Source organism: Pieris napi, chromosome 10 (assembly GCF_905475465.1).
Source record: "Pieris napi chromosome 10, ilPieNapi1.2, whole genome shotgun sequence".
Taxonomy (NCBI): Eukaryota; Metazoa; Arthropoda; class Insecta; order Lepidoptera; family Pieridae; genus Pieris; species Pieris napi.
In genome coordinates this window covers 10,363,377-10,382,827 of record NC_062243.1, presented here as the reverse complement: position 1 = coordinate 10,382,827, position 19,451 = coordinate 10,363,377, and the positions used below count along the sequence as shown (strand labels likewise).

The 19,451-nt window shown below is 32.9% G+C and overlaps 1 protein-coding gene across 1 annotated transcript; it reads left to right on the top strand.

The window, feature by feature from the left end:
- The first annotated feature begins 972 nt into the window (after positions 1 to 972).
- On the top strand, positions 973 to 14,250 carry LOC125053050 (beta-galactosidase). The gene is made up of 12 exons (XM_047654228.1): positions 973 to 1,128; positions 1,680 to 1,847; positions 3,713 to 3,870; positions 4,466 to 4,616; positions 4,901 to 4,964; positions 5,466 to 5,738; positions 7,954 to 8,175; positions 9,473 to 9,591; positions 10,462 to 10,734; positions 11,192 to 11,326; positions 12,058 to 12,264; positions 13,765 to 14,250. Exons 2-12 carry the CDS (start codon positions 1,701 to 1,703, stop codon positions 14,002 to 14,004), a joined length of 1,989 nt encoding a protein of 662 aa, XP_047510184.1. The 5' UTR covers positions 973 to 1,128; positions 1,680 to 1,700; the 3' UTR covers positions 14,005 to 14,250.
- Positions 14,251 to 19,451: the final 5,201 nt, after the last annotated feature.

Below are 19,451 nucleotides of genomic sequence, written 5' to 3'. Positions count from 1 at the left end.
CAATTAGCTCAATTATGAATTATATTCTCCCCTTCAAATAACACCGGATACAGGGCTAATCTTTCCATAGTACCTACACGCAAATATAACTTTCGCCGGAACATATATACACGTTGAGTTTACCGAATATTGCGTAAATTATGTCCCTGGGTTTGAATCCCAGCAAATTACAACGGTCTTGCGAGATAATAGTACTATTATTTACAATATTCATGGGCTCAAATGTTTGCGAGATTCTTTCATTATTAATATTTTTTTAGCAAAACCGTTCCAGGCACGGTCTGTGCATTGTTAACATGACCTGCCCTGCGTTTCTGTAACTCACTTCACGAACTCACACAGCGGTTTTCGCATCGGCGGTCTCTCTCAAATCAGTCGTGAAGCAGTCATTTTATGATTTGGCATTCTGATAAACAATAAAGTACAAGCTCCCACCTTTTCAGAATGCCAAATCATAAAATGACTGCTTCACGACTGATTTGAGAGCGACCGCCGATGCGAAAACCGCTGTGTGAGTTCGTGAAGTGAGTTACAGAATGACAGGGCTGTAGGCAGTTTCGGTCTACAGTCATCTGTTTGTTGCACCTGGTCGTGCCTGGACGGTGCGAATATAGGGCAATGTATAAGCACATGTTCGGTTGGCTCGCCATTATTGCAGGTACATATTGATTGTCTTAATTTTAAATCTATGCAAGTTATGTGCAAACGCTCCGTGCCCTGTAAGGATTTGCGATATCTAGGGAAATCATAACGGTTTGGTAGGCAAGGTTTTTTATGAATATATTATCTAGATTTGTGTTCTTGTTAGTTACGGTGGCGATTTTTTATGTAAACAAATCCGCACTGTAGGTTATAGGTTAAGGTATTTCAAGATTACTTTTATATTTTCATTAGTCAAATGAGGAAACGTTAATTGTAATTAGAAACAATAGTATAATTAAGGAACATTACCGCGACGCGACAGCTACAGGGCCGAAATATGAGTATCTAGGGAATGATCGTGGCGAGCGGTCGTGTTCGTTGCAGTGTCCGCTCCAATAACCCACCTACTCTGCATTTGTGATTGCCAAGCGGGGCCAAGAGAGTTCACTGTCGCTCAAGTGTCTAGGGGTCATTGCCGCAAAACCGGTAACGTATATGCTGTAAGACTCACTCAGAAAAACTAGAATGCAAAGTTTCAGTAATCCCATTTTGAAACTAATTGCCCAACTGATTTAATATAATACAAAAAATCTAGATCGAGTTCTTAATTTGAAATGGCGATGCATATTTTCTGAATGATTAGACACGTTTTAATCTTACATTTCTATTCTTATTTTTTTTTATTTAAAAACTGTCGCAGATATTTTAGTTAAATTAGTTAATTCACGATTATCCATATGTTATTTCAAGCTAGTTTTACTTGTTTTTTGTTATTTATTGATAAATTTTTATCAAAATCATATTAATTATTTATGAAAATTAAATAGAAAAACAAGATATATAGCAAACAATGCGATGTGAATAATAACAATAAACGTTTTATTTAAATTTCGACATTATTTAATGAGGTAATAAGATTTTAACGTTTCAATTGCACAATGCTTAAATTCATTAAATATTTACGGATATATAAAAATATCTTTCAGATATCAGGATATAATCAGGTTGCATTTTAAAACAGTTATTTATTGTTTCAGAAATAAATTCTGTGTTCCACAATGAGGCATAGAATTCCTTTTATATTATTGCAATTAATTATTTCCTTTGCGACTTATCTTTGCGAGGATTCGACCAGCTCAGTGCCTTCCGTCATACAACTTAAGGAACTTGTCCAAGGAAGTGAACATGAAGCAAAATCACCTCGCGTAAGTTGTACTATGTATAATATATAGGTATACAATATACATATATATATTTATATTTATTTCAATGTATATTATTTTATTATTATTAGTTTATGTTTATAAGTTTAATTTTATATACATACTGAAAAAATATATAGTAAATGTATTGTTATTTAGCTGTCTTTATTGTGCCAACAGATAAATTTTAGGCGTAATAGCATACAAGCTACAGAAGATCCACAAGTTTTATTATTTAGTTAAATAAGATTCCTAATTATTTTTTTTGCACCATTGCATTGCACAGAATGAAGAAATGAATGGAAGGGAAATAAAAAATACTATCTGCTTAATTTCCAAAGATTATAAATTATAGTCACTTATATTTATATAATAGAGTTGTGTTAATAATTAAATAAAATTAATATTTCGAGGATTCGATTCCTATCAAAACAATGGGTGTTACAGATTGTAATTAAAATAGCAAATATGAAAAATAAGCTAACTCAATGATTTCAATCGACATATTAATGAAGAGAAGTTCACTCCATAATTTGCAACTTGTATTATCTATTAACTCAGTGACTTGGCACTATAGGCATTCAAATATATATTTGGCATTGATTAGGGGGCATGTCGAACAACTTTCTCCACCTTTCAAAAATTGCGATAAAAAATGCAACTTATATCCGTTTCAAAACGAATTCTCAAATACCCATGAGAATTCGTTTTGACATTAACTTCCGACTTTAAGTATATGTAACGGTATTTAATTTTAAGCATAAAATTATTTGACTATTATACTTAAATATTAAAAGTTATATATGTTGCCATGGCAAGTTCTAGAATATGCCTGTACCAAATCACAAACTTACAAATAGCCGTAAATGTTTCGACATCTCGCGTCACTTTAAAAGTAAATAATTTCTCGACAAGTAAAAATATAATATTCTATATATAAATACTAGGACAAGTTAAAAACATGGGGAATGTGAGGAATGTAGATGAAGCGAGAAAGGTATGTCAGGATCGTAGCAAGTGGAGATCTGTGGTCCTACTAACCCCTTCGGGAAAAAGGGCGTGAATATATAAAATAAGTTTATATTACACATATATACAATATTATTAGACCTTTTTTATTTGATAAAGCATTGACGCTAATCTAATCAAAATTTAAAAAAAAACACACTTTGATGTGATTTATGATAAGAACAAAAGTGTTACATTTCAGAATTATAAAACCAGATCTTTCAACACTAAATGGCTATATCCTGTTAATCAATAAAATTATTCAGTAACATCAATACGTTATGTATAATTAACATGAATGGGGAAAATAGCTTTCTAATCTCACAAAATATTTAATAAATCTTATTAATAACTTGCACATCAATTTGTCTTACATTAAGTAGGTTATCTGTCCATATTTATAAGCGGGACATATATCAATTTTTAAGAAACGGCTATTATGGTGTGACATCGATAACGCAAAGCACCTAACGTCTGACTCAAGGTTCGATATCCAGCAAAATAATAATTGTGTGGGACGGTTAAAAACCTAATGGCAAATGTGTCTGATACTTATGAAATGTGTTTTCTTTCGTTAAATTAAAAAAATAGGTTTTACTAGCAAATAAAAATTAAAACAAAATATCCAATCTATGATAGGCAATGTAACAAATGTATTTAGGTCTAAGTCAGAAATATCGACTGTTAGATATATATTTTCAAACTTACAAATAGCAAAAATGTATAAGTTTTGTTAACATATAATAATCAATATAATAAAAAAGAATGGAAAAGGTTTTTCTCAAGCCAGTCTAAAGCCGTGTTGATTGTTTCAGTACTTTCTCTACATAAGATTGTATACTGTAATTATTTGTCCACAGTTCAGACGTAATATCAGCATAGTCGGAAATGAGTTTATGCTAGAAAATACGCCATTTCGCATCATGTCCGGATCAATACATTACTTCCGAGTGCCTCACGAATATTGGCGGGATAGATTAAGGAAGTTGAAGGCGGCCGGTCTTAATTCTGTATCCACGTATGTTTCAATTAATTGTTATTAGCCCTATTCAGAGTCGTTGCATTATATCTATAAAGGTTTTCAAATGAATATGTGTGCTGTTATTTAACGAAGGAAGCGAAAGAAATTAAACATCTTTGTAAGGCTACAAACTTATTTACAAAATGGTATACGTAAAGACTCTATGAGCGGCTTTTAGAACGTTAAAGTTGAGTTTATTATAATATTTAAAAGTTTATTTAAATATTATAGTATAATAGTTGAAGAATATCTCATCATCTCATCATCAGTATTGGCCTGGGGTCTTGAGCGTGAGCCTCTCAATACTATTGTCGTGCGTAAGAATCATAGCTGTGTACCAATGTTTTTTCTTTCTTTGTGCATTTAACAGTCGCTCATAAATCGAACCTGCACAGAATGCTGATCACCTACTTGCCGATTAGAAAAAACAAATGATCGCAAAACAGATATAGAAATTTGAGGCCCGGACCTAAAAGGCCACTGGTTTTTCTAATGAATTAAACAAACCTTTTAAGCGTGTAGAGAAACGGGCCTTAAAGTTCTTAAGGCCGACATTTTTCTCCGTTAACGTTAAATTTAATTGATATTAAAGGTATGTTGAATGGAGCAGCCACGAGCCGGAAGAAGGGATAGAATCATTTTCAGGAGACAATGATATAGTCAAATTCCTGAACATAGCTCAAGAGGAAGGGTTACACGTACTATTTAGACCTGGACCTTATATTTGTGCTGAAAGAGATTTGGTGAGTGGTATATATAAACTAACTGTAAACTAGGCCATTAGCATAAATTAGAAGAAGAGTCATTCTTGATGAAAAACCAAAACATTCTTCAATCGATGTTAAATCTACAAAATTTTAGTATAACAGGTAACATTAAAAGCTATCTCTATTCCTAATAAAAAAATCTATTTTTTATACCACATCTTTGGCCTTGTTGGTGAAGCAGATATCGCATAACAAGTGTTCGATTCTAGGGGAAAAATGTCTTTGATGTGTCAGCAGAAATCAGTTAGTTATCATTTCAGGGTGGTTTCCCGTATTGGCTGCTTGGCAAATATCCAAATATAAAATTACGTACAACTGACGCAGGTAACTAAAACAACTTTTTTGGTACAATTGAGGTTTAATTAGAAATTTTAATGAAATAAACAAAGAAATCAGTGGCGCTACAACATTTTTAGGTCTGAGCCTCAGATTTTTTTATCTGTTTCATGCTCATTTGTCTAATAGGCAAGTAGGTGATCATCTGTGCCTGACACACTAGGTCTAAGGTTCCTCACAATGTTTTCCTTCACCGTTCGAGCGAATGTTAAATGCGCACATTGAAAGAAAGTCGATTGGTGTGCACCAAATGGCTACAGCGTGCCACTTTACTGAGATCATAGGTTCGAACCCCGGCTGTGTATTAATGGAATTATATGCGCATTTAACACTCGCTGGTTCGGTAAAGGAAAACACCGTGAGGAACCGAAAAAACAAATGTTTACAATACAGATACAAAAATAAGACCCAGTCTTTAGAGATTTAAGCGCCAATGGTAATAAATATACAGTATTAATTAGCCTATTGAAACACACAACTATTTTTCAGATTTCATCAGCGAAACAAAAAGATGGTTTGAAAAGCTTTTCGCACTAGTAAAGCCGTTGCTTTACGGAAATGGCGGGCCAGTGATTTTAGTTCAAGTGGAAAATGAGTACGGGAGCTATGGTGCCAGTAAAAAGTATATGGAAAAACTGCGCGACATAATTTCCGAACATGTTGAAGACAATGCGATTTTGTACACAACAGATGGAATGTATAGATCATATTTTAAAGATGGATCTGTGAGCGGGGTTCTTACTACCATCGATTTTGGTCCAAGTAAGTATTATTATAAACATTAAGTTATTTGCATGAAGACAGGAAAATACACATTAAAACACCTATATTTTCAAACTTAACCACATATTTTTGTAGATTCTTTTATCTCCCTTTGATACCCTTATCTACCACAGACTAAGGCTAAAATGAAAATTTTAATATATTATATTGTGCAACTGTATAATTGCCTCTGCTATTTATTTATTACTAGCGACCCGCCCCGGCTTCGCACGGATGCAATGCTGATACTAAATTCAAAGTGCTATAAAGTATAGGGAGAACCGCGGCCTCCGACGCGCTGCGTCCCGCAATTTTTAAATTTGTAATATCTTCGAAATATTCATTTAAATCATATGCTGTAAAAGGCCATATAGATCTATATTAAATGAACAATGTATTCAAGGTATTTAATTGGTTAAGGATTAATGCTGTATTGGTTAAAATCGCTTCGAAAATTAGCCATTATTTGTCGTAAAAAGTAAATGACAAAAAAAAGTTATTGTGGGTTATCCATAAGAGATAGACATATACCATCACGGACTTTTCTGTAGACCTTTTCAATGTGTACAATACTAAGTACATTATTTTGATAAAACTCGTAGGGTTCAGCCTGCGTTTGCAATGTAAGCGGAAAAAATGTAATTTTTTACGACATCACATTAGAAACCTCAAAAATAACAGTACTTCTCCTCTATTTAATGGATGTTATTATACATATAAACCTTCCTCTTGAATCTATTAAAAAAAACCGCATCAAAATCCGTTGTGTAGTTTCAAAGATTTAAGCATACAAAGGGATATAGGGACAGAGAAAGCGACTTTGTTTTATACTATGTAGTGATATAATGAATGCTCTTATTAATATGCTTGCAACATTCCAGCCTTGCGATTCTGTAACTCACTGTATAAGTATCGTTGACCGCTTTATAAAAATTCATAATTCACAATCATTTATTCATATAGGTAACACAATGAACGTCAAAAAAGAAATATATATGAAATGCTTCTAATTTTGAATTTACTTGGCAGTAACTGTTCTCAAATCAAGGGTGTAGAACGGAATAGAAGAACTGGCAATACACTCTCCGCCACTCTTATATCATATATATAAGATATCTCGGATCCCAAATCTCTAACGAGATCTGTCCCTGAGATAAAAAAGAGAATCGGCATGGTTAAAGATGCTATCACACGTTTACAAAATCTGGAAGAAAAGAGGAACCGGTATAACAAAAATAAGACTGATACGGGTTATACTGTTCCCTATCTTCCTGCATGGAGTATAAACGTGGACTACCTTGGCTCGAGAAAGGCAAAGGATCAATATCACATCTCAATTCCTTTGAGATGTGGTGCTGGCGGCGAATGCTCAGAATACCGTGGACTGTGAAGCGAACCAATCCATCGATCCTGATCCAACTCCGCATACGGATTCGCCTGTCTACTGCTACTCGTCTTTTTTTTTATATAATAGGGGGGCAAACGAGCTTGCGGGACGACCAAAAGGGGCAGTCTTCGCAGCCCATAGACACCCATTTTGGGTGTAGGTGCGTTAGGTGCGTTGCCTGCCTTTGAGGGAGGAGTACACTCGATTTTTAAACATTTGGAGGTCGGCTTGTTGATCCCTTGGCGTTGCGTAGAGATGTTGGTTGTCTTTGCATCTTCTACCGCATTAACCATGGAGAGTGTTCAGATTCAGAGAGTTCAGAGGAGTTGTTCGGACTAATAACTGCAGCTGATATTCATAATCGGACGTCAAGGCAGAATACAAAATACCATCCGTATCACCACGATATCCGTCGTTCCACAACTGTGCGTTTCTTAATGCAGTTTTTGCCGCGCATCACCACTATGTGGAACCAGCTGCCCACTGAAGTATTTCTGAACCAATTCGCCTTAGGGTCCTTCAAGAAAAGAGCGTACCAATTCTTAAAAGGCTGGAAACGCACTTGCAAGACTGTCCTGCGAGTGTCCATGGGCGGTATCACTTAACATTAGGTGAGCCTCCAGTCCGTTTGCCTCCTGTTACATAAAAAAAAAAACGACGTTTCATGTCCTGCAGGGCCTGCAACACACCTATTAACCTCTTAGCGTTATAGGTATTCATGGGCGGCGGTTAACATTATAATCTAAGCGATACCATTTGTCCCATAAACAAACGGAATATCTATCAAAACTTGAATATTAGTGGATAAAACATAATTGTAAATTTTAGTTGACAGCGTGACCAAGGCGTTCCGAGATCTCCGCAGATTTATGCCATCTGGGCCTCTTATGAACTCGGAGTATTACCCGGGCTGGCTTACTCATTGGACTGAGGACCTCCAGCAAGTGTCATCGGATCGAGTGGTGAACACTTTACGAGATATGTTGGAGAACAACATTAATTTCAACTTCTATATGTTCCATGGAGGGACCAATTTCGGATTTACATCTGGTTTGTGCTGAATTTTCAACAAAAATAAATATCCAGTGTCTTTGATTATTACAATATAAAAGTCAGTAAAAAAGCGTTGTTTCACAGTTGAATCTGCGCTGAAAGAGAGGCGTAGCTGTTTAGCGAACTACCATAGTATTTCGTTTATTAAAAAAATATATATTATAAATTTTACCTGTATCAAGATTACTAACAATAATGATTTAACACTGTTTTAGCATTTAACATAACGAAAATCAAAATCACTACAACGACCTCAAATCCAACTACGGTTCTCTCTCCACACAGACTTAGCTGAATAAAAACAAATGAAAACATAAGCTATTGGATAATTAGCCCCTAATCTAATCTACTACACTATTCTCTATTGAACACAGATTAGACAGAAATCATTTTTTGTAAATACACATCTAGCATATAATATCCTTCGCCTATATGGCCGTTCTAACTTTTCTATTTGTATTGTTTTTATGATATGCTACAGGTCGGAACATATTTTTTCCTATGAATAAACACAATTGTCTGTAGGTTAAATAACCCTACTATGTATTTACTATAATAATTTTTATTGTAAAAAAAGGTAAATAATAAAAAGCAAAATGTTTCAAGGATGTCATTGATAGGCAACTGTACAAATATGTTTGAATACCTTTTGGCAATATAATAATTTGATACTACATAGAATGTGTATGTCTATTATAAAACTGTTTAATTCAATTCCTATTGTTTTTATGTTGGTTAAGATATAAAGCTCTATTTATATTTTGTTTTGGTTTATAAGATTTTGCCCCCACCAATGACATTTAACAACCGAAACATCCCATGGCCAGGCAAAAATCGAGACAGTTTTATAATTAGAAATAGATGTTATTATTATTATTAAAGCTTTATTAATCCATACAACAATTGGTTAGTTTACATTCCTTAATATTAGTATTAGTTGTGTTTGATTAAGTTTAAAAAAATTTAAGTCAGATTTATTTTTTATTTTTAGTGGTCTAGTTGTAGTAGGTACGGCCCCTTTTAGGGTAAAGGCCTACTCCATATTTTTCCATTTCTTGTCTTGAGCAACATTCTTCAAATGTTCTTCGCTAGTTCTACAATGTCATCTGTCCATCTTTTCTTTTGTCGTCCTATACATCTCTTTCCAGTAGGTCTAGTCCATTTCGTTATTTCTAGTGGCCATCTTTTATTTTAGAAATAAATAAAAAAGTTTGTTTCCTAAAGTGTATTTACTAATAAATAAGAAAATCATAAAGTTTACAGGCCTAATAAAATATATTTACGTGTATTTTAGGTGCAAACTACGGCAGTTTTTATCAGCCAGACATAACATCATACGATTACGATGCACCGATCTCAGAAGCCGGCGACCCGACACCAAAATACTTTGCCATCCGAGACGCTATTACTAAGGTTGGCTTACTTATATGTAAAGTCTTTTTAGATGACATGTATCAGTTCAAATCTAGAGACCCATTTGTGTCGTTATCATTTTTTTCCTAATCCGAAACAAATATCGTCGTCGTCAATCAATTCCCGACGAAACCAATAGATTTTAATTAATAATTAATATTATTAGAGGCGTAATTCGTAGATTTGAATCTACGAATTACGGTATAATATATATTATTGTAATATATATATATATATTATTGATAACAGAATAAATGACATCAACGGGTAATTTTTAAAGACATTTCACTGGGGTTTAGAATATATATCCTAATTTTTTTCTTGCAATTAAAATAGCATATAATCATCAGTGATAATGTAGCATTCAAATGGTGATTTTTTTTAAAAATCGGTCCAGTACTTTTTGAGCCAATTTGTTACAAACCTACTTACATACAAATCTTTCCTCATTATCATATATTATAATATCTGATACGATAGAATATAAACTAATAACGTGTGGCACAAACGGGAATTTGCTACCATTAAAAAGATTCGATTTATATATTTTACTATAGTCTATATCATTTCCTCGCTGTATTGGAAATACATTATAGTCGACATCGAAGATTCCAGCCCCGGGCGCTTCTTTCCTATCCCGCGCTCTGGATGGGAAATTGTATAATTATTATGTTACAAACTTTTCCAATGTTTCGCACGCCAAAGCCAACATAGTTTAGTTTAGTTATCTTTAATAAAATGCTTTAGAACGAACCTTTTGATAGTTTATTCAATTATTTTATTTAGACAGTTTTCAGTCAGACAGAACGCGTTGATTTTGCTAATATTTATAGTTTACTACACGAATATTCTAATATAACTTTGTTATAGTTCAATCCAGAAGTCAAACATATACCTCTTCCGACAATTTCGAAGAAAGGTGCGTACGGTGCGGTCAGCCTAACTCCTAAAATTGAACTTTTATCAAATGATGGCCGTACGAATTTGGGTAAAAAATACAACACGGTAACGGGAAAAAAGTTGCCAACTTTTGAAGAATTGAAACAATTCTCCGGCTTGATGCTATATGAGACATCGTTGAATGGAAATGGTTTATTGGAAATCAGAAAACCAAGAGATTGGATTTTTGTTTACGTTGATAATGTAAGTTCTATATATAAACTGACTTTATGAGAAATATTGAATCTATTATTAGAATAAGACTGATGCTAAATTGTATGGCTTTAATATATATATTTCTTAATTTAATTATAACAAAATATCTCTCGGATATTAATAAGAAATATACTTAAGTGAAGATGTTAATAGATTTTCAAATTCTTTGACGCCTACACATATTTATCACTATACTTTTAAATATTATGTATTATTGATATTCGTGCGTTGAAGATTTTATTTTAGATTAAATGCAAGAAAATAACTATATCTTATAATAAATCTTTATTGTTTTGTTGTGTTTATTGTTGTATTTGTAAATTATCATTTACAATGTTATGAAACATATTAATTGAATTAAAATATATCATTATCTTCGATTCAATAAAATATTCATAAAGTACGTTGTAAAATGTGTGATTACTTAAATGATGTTTTATTATAGCGCTTCCAAGGTGTGATAAATCGAAGGTACAAAGCGTATTCATTGAATATTAAGTCAAGTGGCGGGTCATCTTTATCATTGCTCGTAGAAAATCAGGGACGAATCAATTATGGGCCTAAATTACATGACTATAAGGTAAGTACTATTAATCTATACAGCACTCTCTAGCAAATGCACGGTATTTTTATTATTTTTGCTTATTCAGTCTGTAGCATTACTTATATTAAGCCGGATATGCCAAGTAGTTCTTAATGAATTGAAAGCTATGTAAATTCTCCGAAGTTAGGTTTACGCGCTGTGTGTCCTAACATAAAATGGAAAAAAAATCGGTCATTTTATGGATTGACAACATCATGAAGTGTTTAATTCTAGGATTCCACCACGATTCCTACATAAAGTATTATTCGACATTACCGGACCAATTACGAAGCAATTTCTTTAGTCGCACATAATGGGGGTTTAACAAACCTAATATATGTATCTTGATATAAAGAAAAACTTTTTAGAGACTGATTTTACGTTCAATAGCTATTTTTATTTGTCTTACGGACACTCCGGTGATGAAATGTTTTCATAGAACAAAGTTGTTTTTAATTATTTTCTTAGTATGTTAATCTAAAACCAAACACGTTTAATGTGAATTGTCTTTGCTAAAACGGCTTTACCGTTGATATAAAAATATCATCTTAACTTAGGTACATTAAAATTAATTTAATGTCAGTAAAACAAGTTAACGTTTAAATTACTTTTAAATAGCAAATTTAGCAATTTACTAAAAACATTTTTAAGTTCAGAGCACGCATTTTTAGTATGATGGTGAGATTGTCGCCAAAAACACAAGAAAGATATTTAATTGTTTCTTACAGGGAATCCTAAGTACTGTAGTATTCAACAATAAAACCTTGGAAGGGCCGTGGACAATAACTGGGTATCCTTTAGATAAAAGACCTAAGCAGGTACAAGAATCTTTGTATGAACCAACGGCTTGCTCCCCAATATTGTTTACTGGTGACTTTGTTTTACCGCCTGGAGATCCTTTGGATACGTTTGTGGATATGTCTGGTTGGGGAAAGGTAATTATTTATAACACAATGCTTTCTTACTTCTAATATCCTTCCTATTTCCTGTTTTCGTAGTATCAAAGAGAATTAAGTTAATTTCAAGTTTGGTACAGTTTTTTTATGAAATACTTGTCTTTTCGGTGTTTTGTTTAATCAGTAATAGTTCGATTCCCGTCGAAATATTGTTTTTTTATTTATAGTGTTGATAGTTACCATAGATTTATTCTTCCTTGTTCCTAGGGTGACCTTAATATAAACTTACGTTTATAAAAATAAAAAAAATAAAAAAATAAAATAAAATATGTTTATTATGGAACATAAGATACATGTATCACTTATTCCACGTCATTAAATTTGAAGGCATCCCTACTCATCGGCAAAGAAGACAGAGGGGGTAGGCCGAGAGAAAAAGCCGGCGTAAAAAACTCTCGGTACTCTTTTAAAACAGCAAATCATCAAACAACACTTATTTAAAACAAATATCGCAAATTAATTAGAAGTAGCCTGTCTAGCACTAGTCCCAGGCCCTTTTATCAACTAGATAATCGTTGACTTTATAGTAAGCCTTTTTACACAGCTTTTCTTTAATACATTTCTTAAATTTATTGAAAGGCAGTGATAAAAGAGCCTCTGGGATTTTATTAAAGAAGAGTATCCCTTTCCCCAAAAAAGAATTACTAACTTTAGATAGTCTAGTACGGGGAAATTGCAGCCTGCGTTTGTTCCGTGTATTAACATTGTGCGTATGTTCTATTCTAGTAAACTTATCACTATTTTTGTATACATACATAATATTTTCATAAATATATTGCAAGGGAAAGGTAAGTATATTAATTTCCTTGAATTTATCTCTAAGAGATTCCCTACATTTTAAATTATAGATTGCACGAATAGCCCTCTTCTGCAGGATGAAAATAGTTTCGACATCAGCAGCATGACCCCATAATAATAAGCCATAAGTCATTAAGCTATGAAAGTAACTAAAATAAACAAGTCTAGCTGTATCGACATCAGTTAGTGAGCGAATTTTTTTAACCGCGTAGGCTGCAGAACTAAGTCTCTTCGCCAATCCGTTAATATGAGGGGACCACTGAAGTTTTGAATCCATGGTGATTCCGAGAAATACAGTTGTATCATCCAGATTCAATTCCTCACCGTTTATAATTGGTCTAGTATCCATAACCCTTGCATTTTTTGCACAAAATTTAATGCATTTTGTCTTTTTTGCATTAAGTAGAAGGTTATTCATACTAAACCAATGGACAATCGAAGACAGAGCATTGTATATGCCACTGCTACATATAGTAAATGGATCTTTTCTTAGTTAGATTTATAAATTTAAGGAAGACTTTTCTTAAATTAATATTTTTTATTACTGTGTTTCCACTGTATTAATAAGTCCTTTTATCATTACAGTGCAAACACAATTTGATAGATAAACTTAATTTAGCATTTTGACAATTTTTTTTGTATTAGGGAATAGAAGTATTAAATTTTTATAACAATTTTTAGGGTTACATAACAATAAATGGCCGTCTACTCGGAAGATATTGGCCAGAAGCTGGTCCTCAAGCAACGTTATACGTCCCTGGAGTCTGGCTAAAACCTGCGCCTGCGCAAAATGTTATCGAAGTCGTGGAATTGTATAAGACGCCTATGAATTCCACCGTTAATTTTATTGACTATCCAATTCTTAATAGAACCGCGACAGAGTACAGTTATAATGAATTAAGTTGTTCATATGTTAATTAGTTTTAAACGGGTCAACTGTATAATAAGATAGTAACTTAATTCTTGCATATAATGTGTGAAGTTTTAGACGCGTGTTAGTGGGTTGAATACAAAAATTATCTAAGTTAAAATACTCATAGGGTAAGATTCAGTGTCGCAAACTGTGACTAATGTTTATGTATATATATATATATATATATATATATATATCCGTTCTATGTAAATGTTGATCTAGTAAGATATTAAAAGAAATGTTGATCCACCTTATTGCAGTGTATAATTGGCTCTTTACAAATATAACTGATATACTTTGATCCGAATTAGAAATGGAAGGCTTGTTTGGGGATCTGCATCGGTCGCTTTGCAACATACTTGCCATAAAAAAATACATTAACATAATGTTTTTGTAGATCCGTAACGGTCGCAAATATTATACCGACGAGTCAAATGTGCATCCGTTTTATATGCGAAATCTTACTAACTAACGTTGATCCGAGGGCTTTTGACCTTGACCTTTTAGTCTTTTAACGATGAATATAATGACGACCCAGTCGTTCAGTTGAAAAAAATTGCAATAGAAAAGTAAAACAGTTACAAGAAAGAAACACACAAGTCAATAGTGGGGAAAGTAGCCAGAACTTATCGACTAATGAGGGCGTAAGTGTACTCATAGAAGGAATTCCGGATTTTGGAGGAGGGAAAGTTGAAAAAAGCGTTAATAATACGGCGAGAAAACGTAAGTGGTACCGAAAAAATGCATGTTTCTACTGTCATGCAATTGTAACTATACGTAATTATTCTAGACATCTTTTACGTAACCATGCAGATGAAATCGAAGTTCTTCAGTATAAAGCTATTAATGATACAGACCCTAAAATACAAAAGCTAAAACGACAATAAATTACAGATAAATTGAGAAACAAGGGATTTTTTTTACACAATTCTAATAGCTTTGATCGGGACGCTCATTTAACCTTATTACCATCAAAACGAAGCAACCAGGGTACCTCTAGTCCGTCAACTTACGCTACTTGTAAAACATGCTTGGGACATTTAAAAGATCTTCATTTTTCAGACATTTAAGAAATTGTAAAGCTTCTGAACATGTTCTTCCGTCACTTAAAAGAAAAGCATTGTTTAATCACAGCTTAACAATCGTTCCCAATACGGCGAACGCTTCGATTGAGCTAAAAGAAAAAAATACTGTCGCATCTTCGTTCTGATGAAATTTCATTAGTAGTTAAAAATGATCTATTAATCATAGCATACGGTGCTCGTCTCTTGAAAAAGAAAAAAGAACGACGAAGTCGTAAAGCGATTTTCTCCAAAATGAGAGATTTAGCTACTCTTTTAATTTTATTGCGGAAAAAAGACACAACTATTGAAAATCTCACTAACGCAATTGATCCTGAAAACAATGAAACATTTGTAAGTGCCATAAAAGAAATGTGTGGCTTTAATGAACAAAAACGGGCATGGTCAAACTAACTAAACTAACAAAAATAATGCGAGAAAACATAGATTTAAAAATAGCTTGCCGTGAAGATTTAAAAATGCCAAGCTCCAACCAATATTTATTTCCAAGACCTGGTACACAAGAACCTTTTGAGGGCGGTAAGTGTTTAGATATGATAAAAAAACAGTGTAATTTGAAACGCCCCGAGATGATTACATCAACCGGAATGAGACATCATATTGCTACAATGTCCCAAATTCATTCTAAACAAAATGATCATTATACTGAGCAATTGGCAGGATTTCTAGGGCATAATATATCAGTTCATGCACAAAATTATAGATTGCCTATGCAGGTACTCCAAAAAGCTGTTGTAGGATCTCAACTCTTAGAATATGAAAATACATTAATGGAGAAGAAGAGTAACATAATAGAAACGATTAGGTCTCAATCATACCAAGAAACTAAAAACTTTGAGGAAGAGACGCCATCTTCAAAAAATTCGGCAATAGAAAGCGACCAATCTAACATCTTACTTACAAACCCCAAAATATCTATCGAAACACCAGAAACTACAGTCAATAAGAACATGGACGATATAGAAATTGGAGACTATAATGAAGTAAACGATAAAAAACAAGACAATCATTACAACCAAGATCCTAAAAATAAAGACCCCAAAATTAAGCCAAACAGAAGCAACACGAAAAGAAAATGGTCAAGTAGTACAAGTGAAAGCGATGTTGATGATGATAAACAGATTCAGAAACGAAGTAAAACTAGACGAGCCAAAGAAAATAATATATATCATAAAGATTCTAAAAATAAAAATATCAATATTAAACCAAATAACAGAAAGACAAAAATAAAATGCCCAAGTTTAAGCGATAGTGATAGTGATAATCCAATTCAGAAACGAAAAAAAACAGTCATAGAAAGTGGTCGGATGAAGAGATACAATTAGTCAAAAAATATTTCCAATCATACATAAATAAAAAGATAAATCCAGGCAAAAACAAATGTATGGAAGTTTTAAATAAAGAACCTATTCTTCAAAATAGGACTTGGATGCAACTTAACACGTATGTTAACAATATTTATAAAAAAAAAGTAAATATATTTTAATGAAGATTCTGTGTGATACGTCAAGTTATATAAGACTATATCGAGTATTGGTAGGACTGTTGCGAAGGCCAGTCTGAGGAAAGGCCAGACCTTTGTCAGTTAATCAACGGCCAAGCGGTAGCTAAACAACGCTACGGTGTCCCGGGATGAAGGGCATTATTTGCGGAGTAATAACAGGGCTTCGAGACTCTAGATCTTATATCTCAGGGTTACTGAGTGCAATACAATATCACATACTCTGTATGACATAAAGCTGCTGGCATGCATGAAGCTAGCCACGAAGCTTAACATCGGGTAAGCGACAAGCGCGTGTCGTCATAAATTTCCTTACCATAAATATATATCATACCTATAAACATAAAAACTGAATAAATAAAGAAAAGTTACTGATTAGGTGGTCTTGCAATAAATTATAGGAATTAAACCATCCAAATACCTTAGGTAAGTCCAGTAGGAGGACTTGCTGACTTCTGATTGGCCCATTTGAATCGGATCAACAACTATCGGAGTGGATTTGTATATTGGATCAACATTTCGGTTGCGTTTCCTAAACTTCAACGGAGTAAATCGTTGATCCGGTCGGAACCACATTTGTATGAAAAATATTACATTGGATCAACAAAAACCACCCGGATCAACATAGGTTTTCGGATCAACAAAGTGCTCGCGATATAGCACGCATGATCAACAATTGACGGATTGATATAACTATATATATATATACGTATGTCCAAATCTAATACATTTGTGACATAGTAGTCATAGTTCGCTAAAAGTCTTGTATCATTTATACCTTTAGTTATTATTTTTACCTTTAGTAATGAGCAAAATTTTGTTTCCTTTCACTTCCATAATAATAAAGTTTCTGACTTAGAATACTTGTTTTTATGTGTACTCAATAAATGTCATAATTAATGAGTTGTTTTTTAAATAAGCACAAAGGTACGCTTGTAGTAAATTATATAATTACCACCTAATAGTTTAAATTAAGTTTCTCAACCTTAATGTTTTGAAAAATGAAATTATTAATAAAATATTATCACGATTGTGTTACGAAAAGTATAACGACCACAAACTGTTCCCAGTTCAGTTAAAAATAAAATTAAAACGTATATAAACCTAAGATACATATTATAATAATATCTTAGAAACATTCGTGATTTTAGATGCGAATCTAGGTCGCCATATCTTGATTTTTGACCGTCTTTGACCTTCAAGAAAAAAGCGTTTTAAATGTAGGTAGAGTTCGCGTTAATATGGGAGATACTATCCGATGTCTCTGACCTGTTTAGTCTAAAAAAGCCTTTAATATACGTATAAGTAGGTATACAATTAAACGTGTAATTTGGAGTCAAGTGTAACGGTAATGTAATGCTTCCTACGTATATTTGTGTCAAAACGTAATACAACATTGTTAAAACAGACCAAACACAACCTCGAACTACAGCCATGAAACACACATTTCTGAAGGATATAATATCCAACAAATTAAAAAAATAATAGACAACCAAGCGGCACTTCTTTATTTCTAAAAAAACATAGGAACAGATTTTATTGGAACATTTAATTGTCGTTTTTAGTATTTTTTGAAGTTATACTTCTTTAGGCGCGTTATGAAAAATTTATGAGAGTGAAATTTTACGATGCGCGCGCACCTGTGACACAAAATTGGGAGTGTGATTATAGCGTGCGCGAGCGAGATAGGAATAAGACAATCTACAAGTAAAAAGAAATAGAATATGCGTGAAGTTCGTATGCCAAGAATTTTGAATGACCATAATGACATTTGTCATTTACCTTTTAAACAAATAAAGGAGTCTTGATTATTTTTTCAAAGAAATTTATTAATTTTATATTGTGCAATACTGCCAAAGCTACAACATACATCTTAGTGTTTGGTAGAGATGTTCTAAATATATAATAATATATACTTTTAACTAAATAGAATTTATGTTACACTTAATGTAAGAGAATAATAATAAATAATTATTTATTTAATTTTTCAAATGTAAACTGAATTTAATTGACTATAATGACTCCTTTTCCAGTCTTTGATTATTTAATTGTAATTAATTATTTGCATGCAATCAAAAACTATTTTTAATAATGCCAAAGAAGTATAACTTCTTACGCGCTTACATAAGTACACGCACCCTTTTTTTTTTACTTATTATTTATGTTTCCCTTCCACTTCCACAAAAAAATAAAATGTGAAACGGGGTGAAAATTAGGGGTTGTATGTATTTTTTAATGCTATGCCTGAAATGTGTGCTGTATCATAAACAAATAAAAATTTATCTAAAAATTAAAAAAAAAATATCATTTAGGGGTGGACTACCCTTGACATTTAGGGGGATGAAAAATAGATGTTGTCCGATTCTCAGACATACCCAATATGCACACAAAATTTCATGAGAATCGGTCAAGCCGTTTCGGAGGAGTATGGCAACGAAAACTGTGACACGAGAACTTTATATATTTGATTTAATTAGTTTACGCGATATCGTGTTATAAAATTCATTGATAAAGACACTTTTTAGTGGACTGTGAAATAGATGAGTATGTACGAGAAAGGTATGCCAACTGTCAGTGATTGTTTCATAGCAAAAAAACATGTACCTACTTATGCTAATGAAACATTTGAACACTTTCGCTTTAAGCGTGTAAGTAGAAAAAGACATAAATCAATCTATCTGGGCTATAACTATAGTAATTAGAGCCTTTAAATAACCGTAAAATTACGCCTTTAGTATTTTTGTAATTACTCAGTAAATAGGATTATATTTCGTACAATTTGAGTTTGTATTTGGTACTATGGCTTTGGCCTTTGGTATTAACAAGAATAGCGTCTGGAATTCCATTCCATTTGGATTCCACACTATATTTC

Bases quoted from the DNA above. Each gene is read 5' to 3' on its own strand.
- LOC125053050 (XM_047654228.1), top strand. From the start codon at position 1,701: ATGAGGCATAGAATTCCTTTTATATTATTGCAATTAATTATTTCCTTT. The intron at 10,735-11,191 runs GTAAGTTCTATA...GTTTTATTATAG, and splicing joins TTTTTGTTTACGTTGATAAT to CGCTTCCAAGGTGTGATAAA. The intron at 11,327-12,057 runs GTAAGTACTATT...TGTTTCTTACAG, and splicing joins CTAAATTACATGACTATAAG to GGAATCCTAAGTACTGTAGT.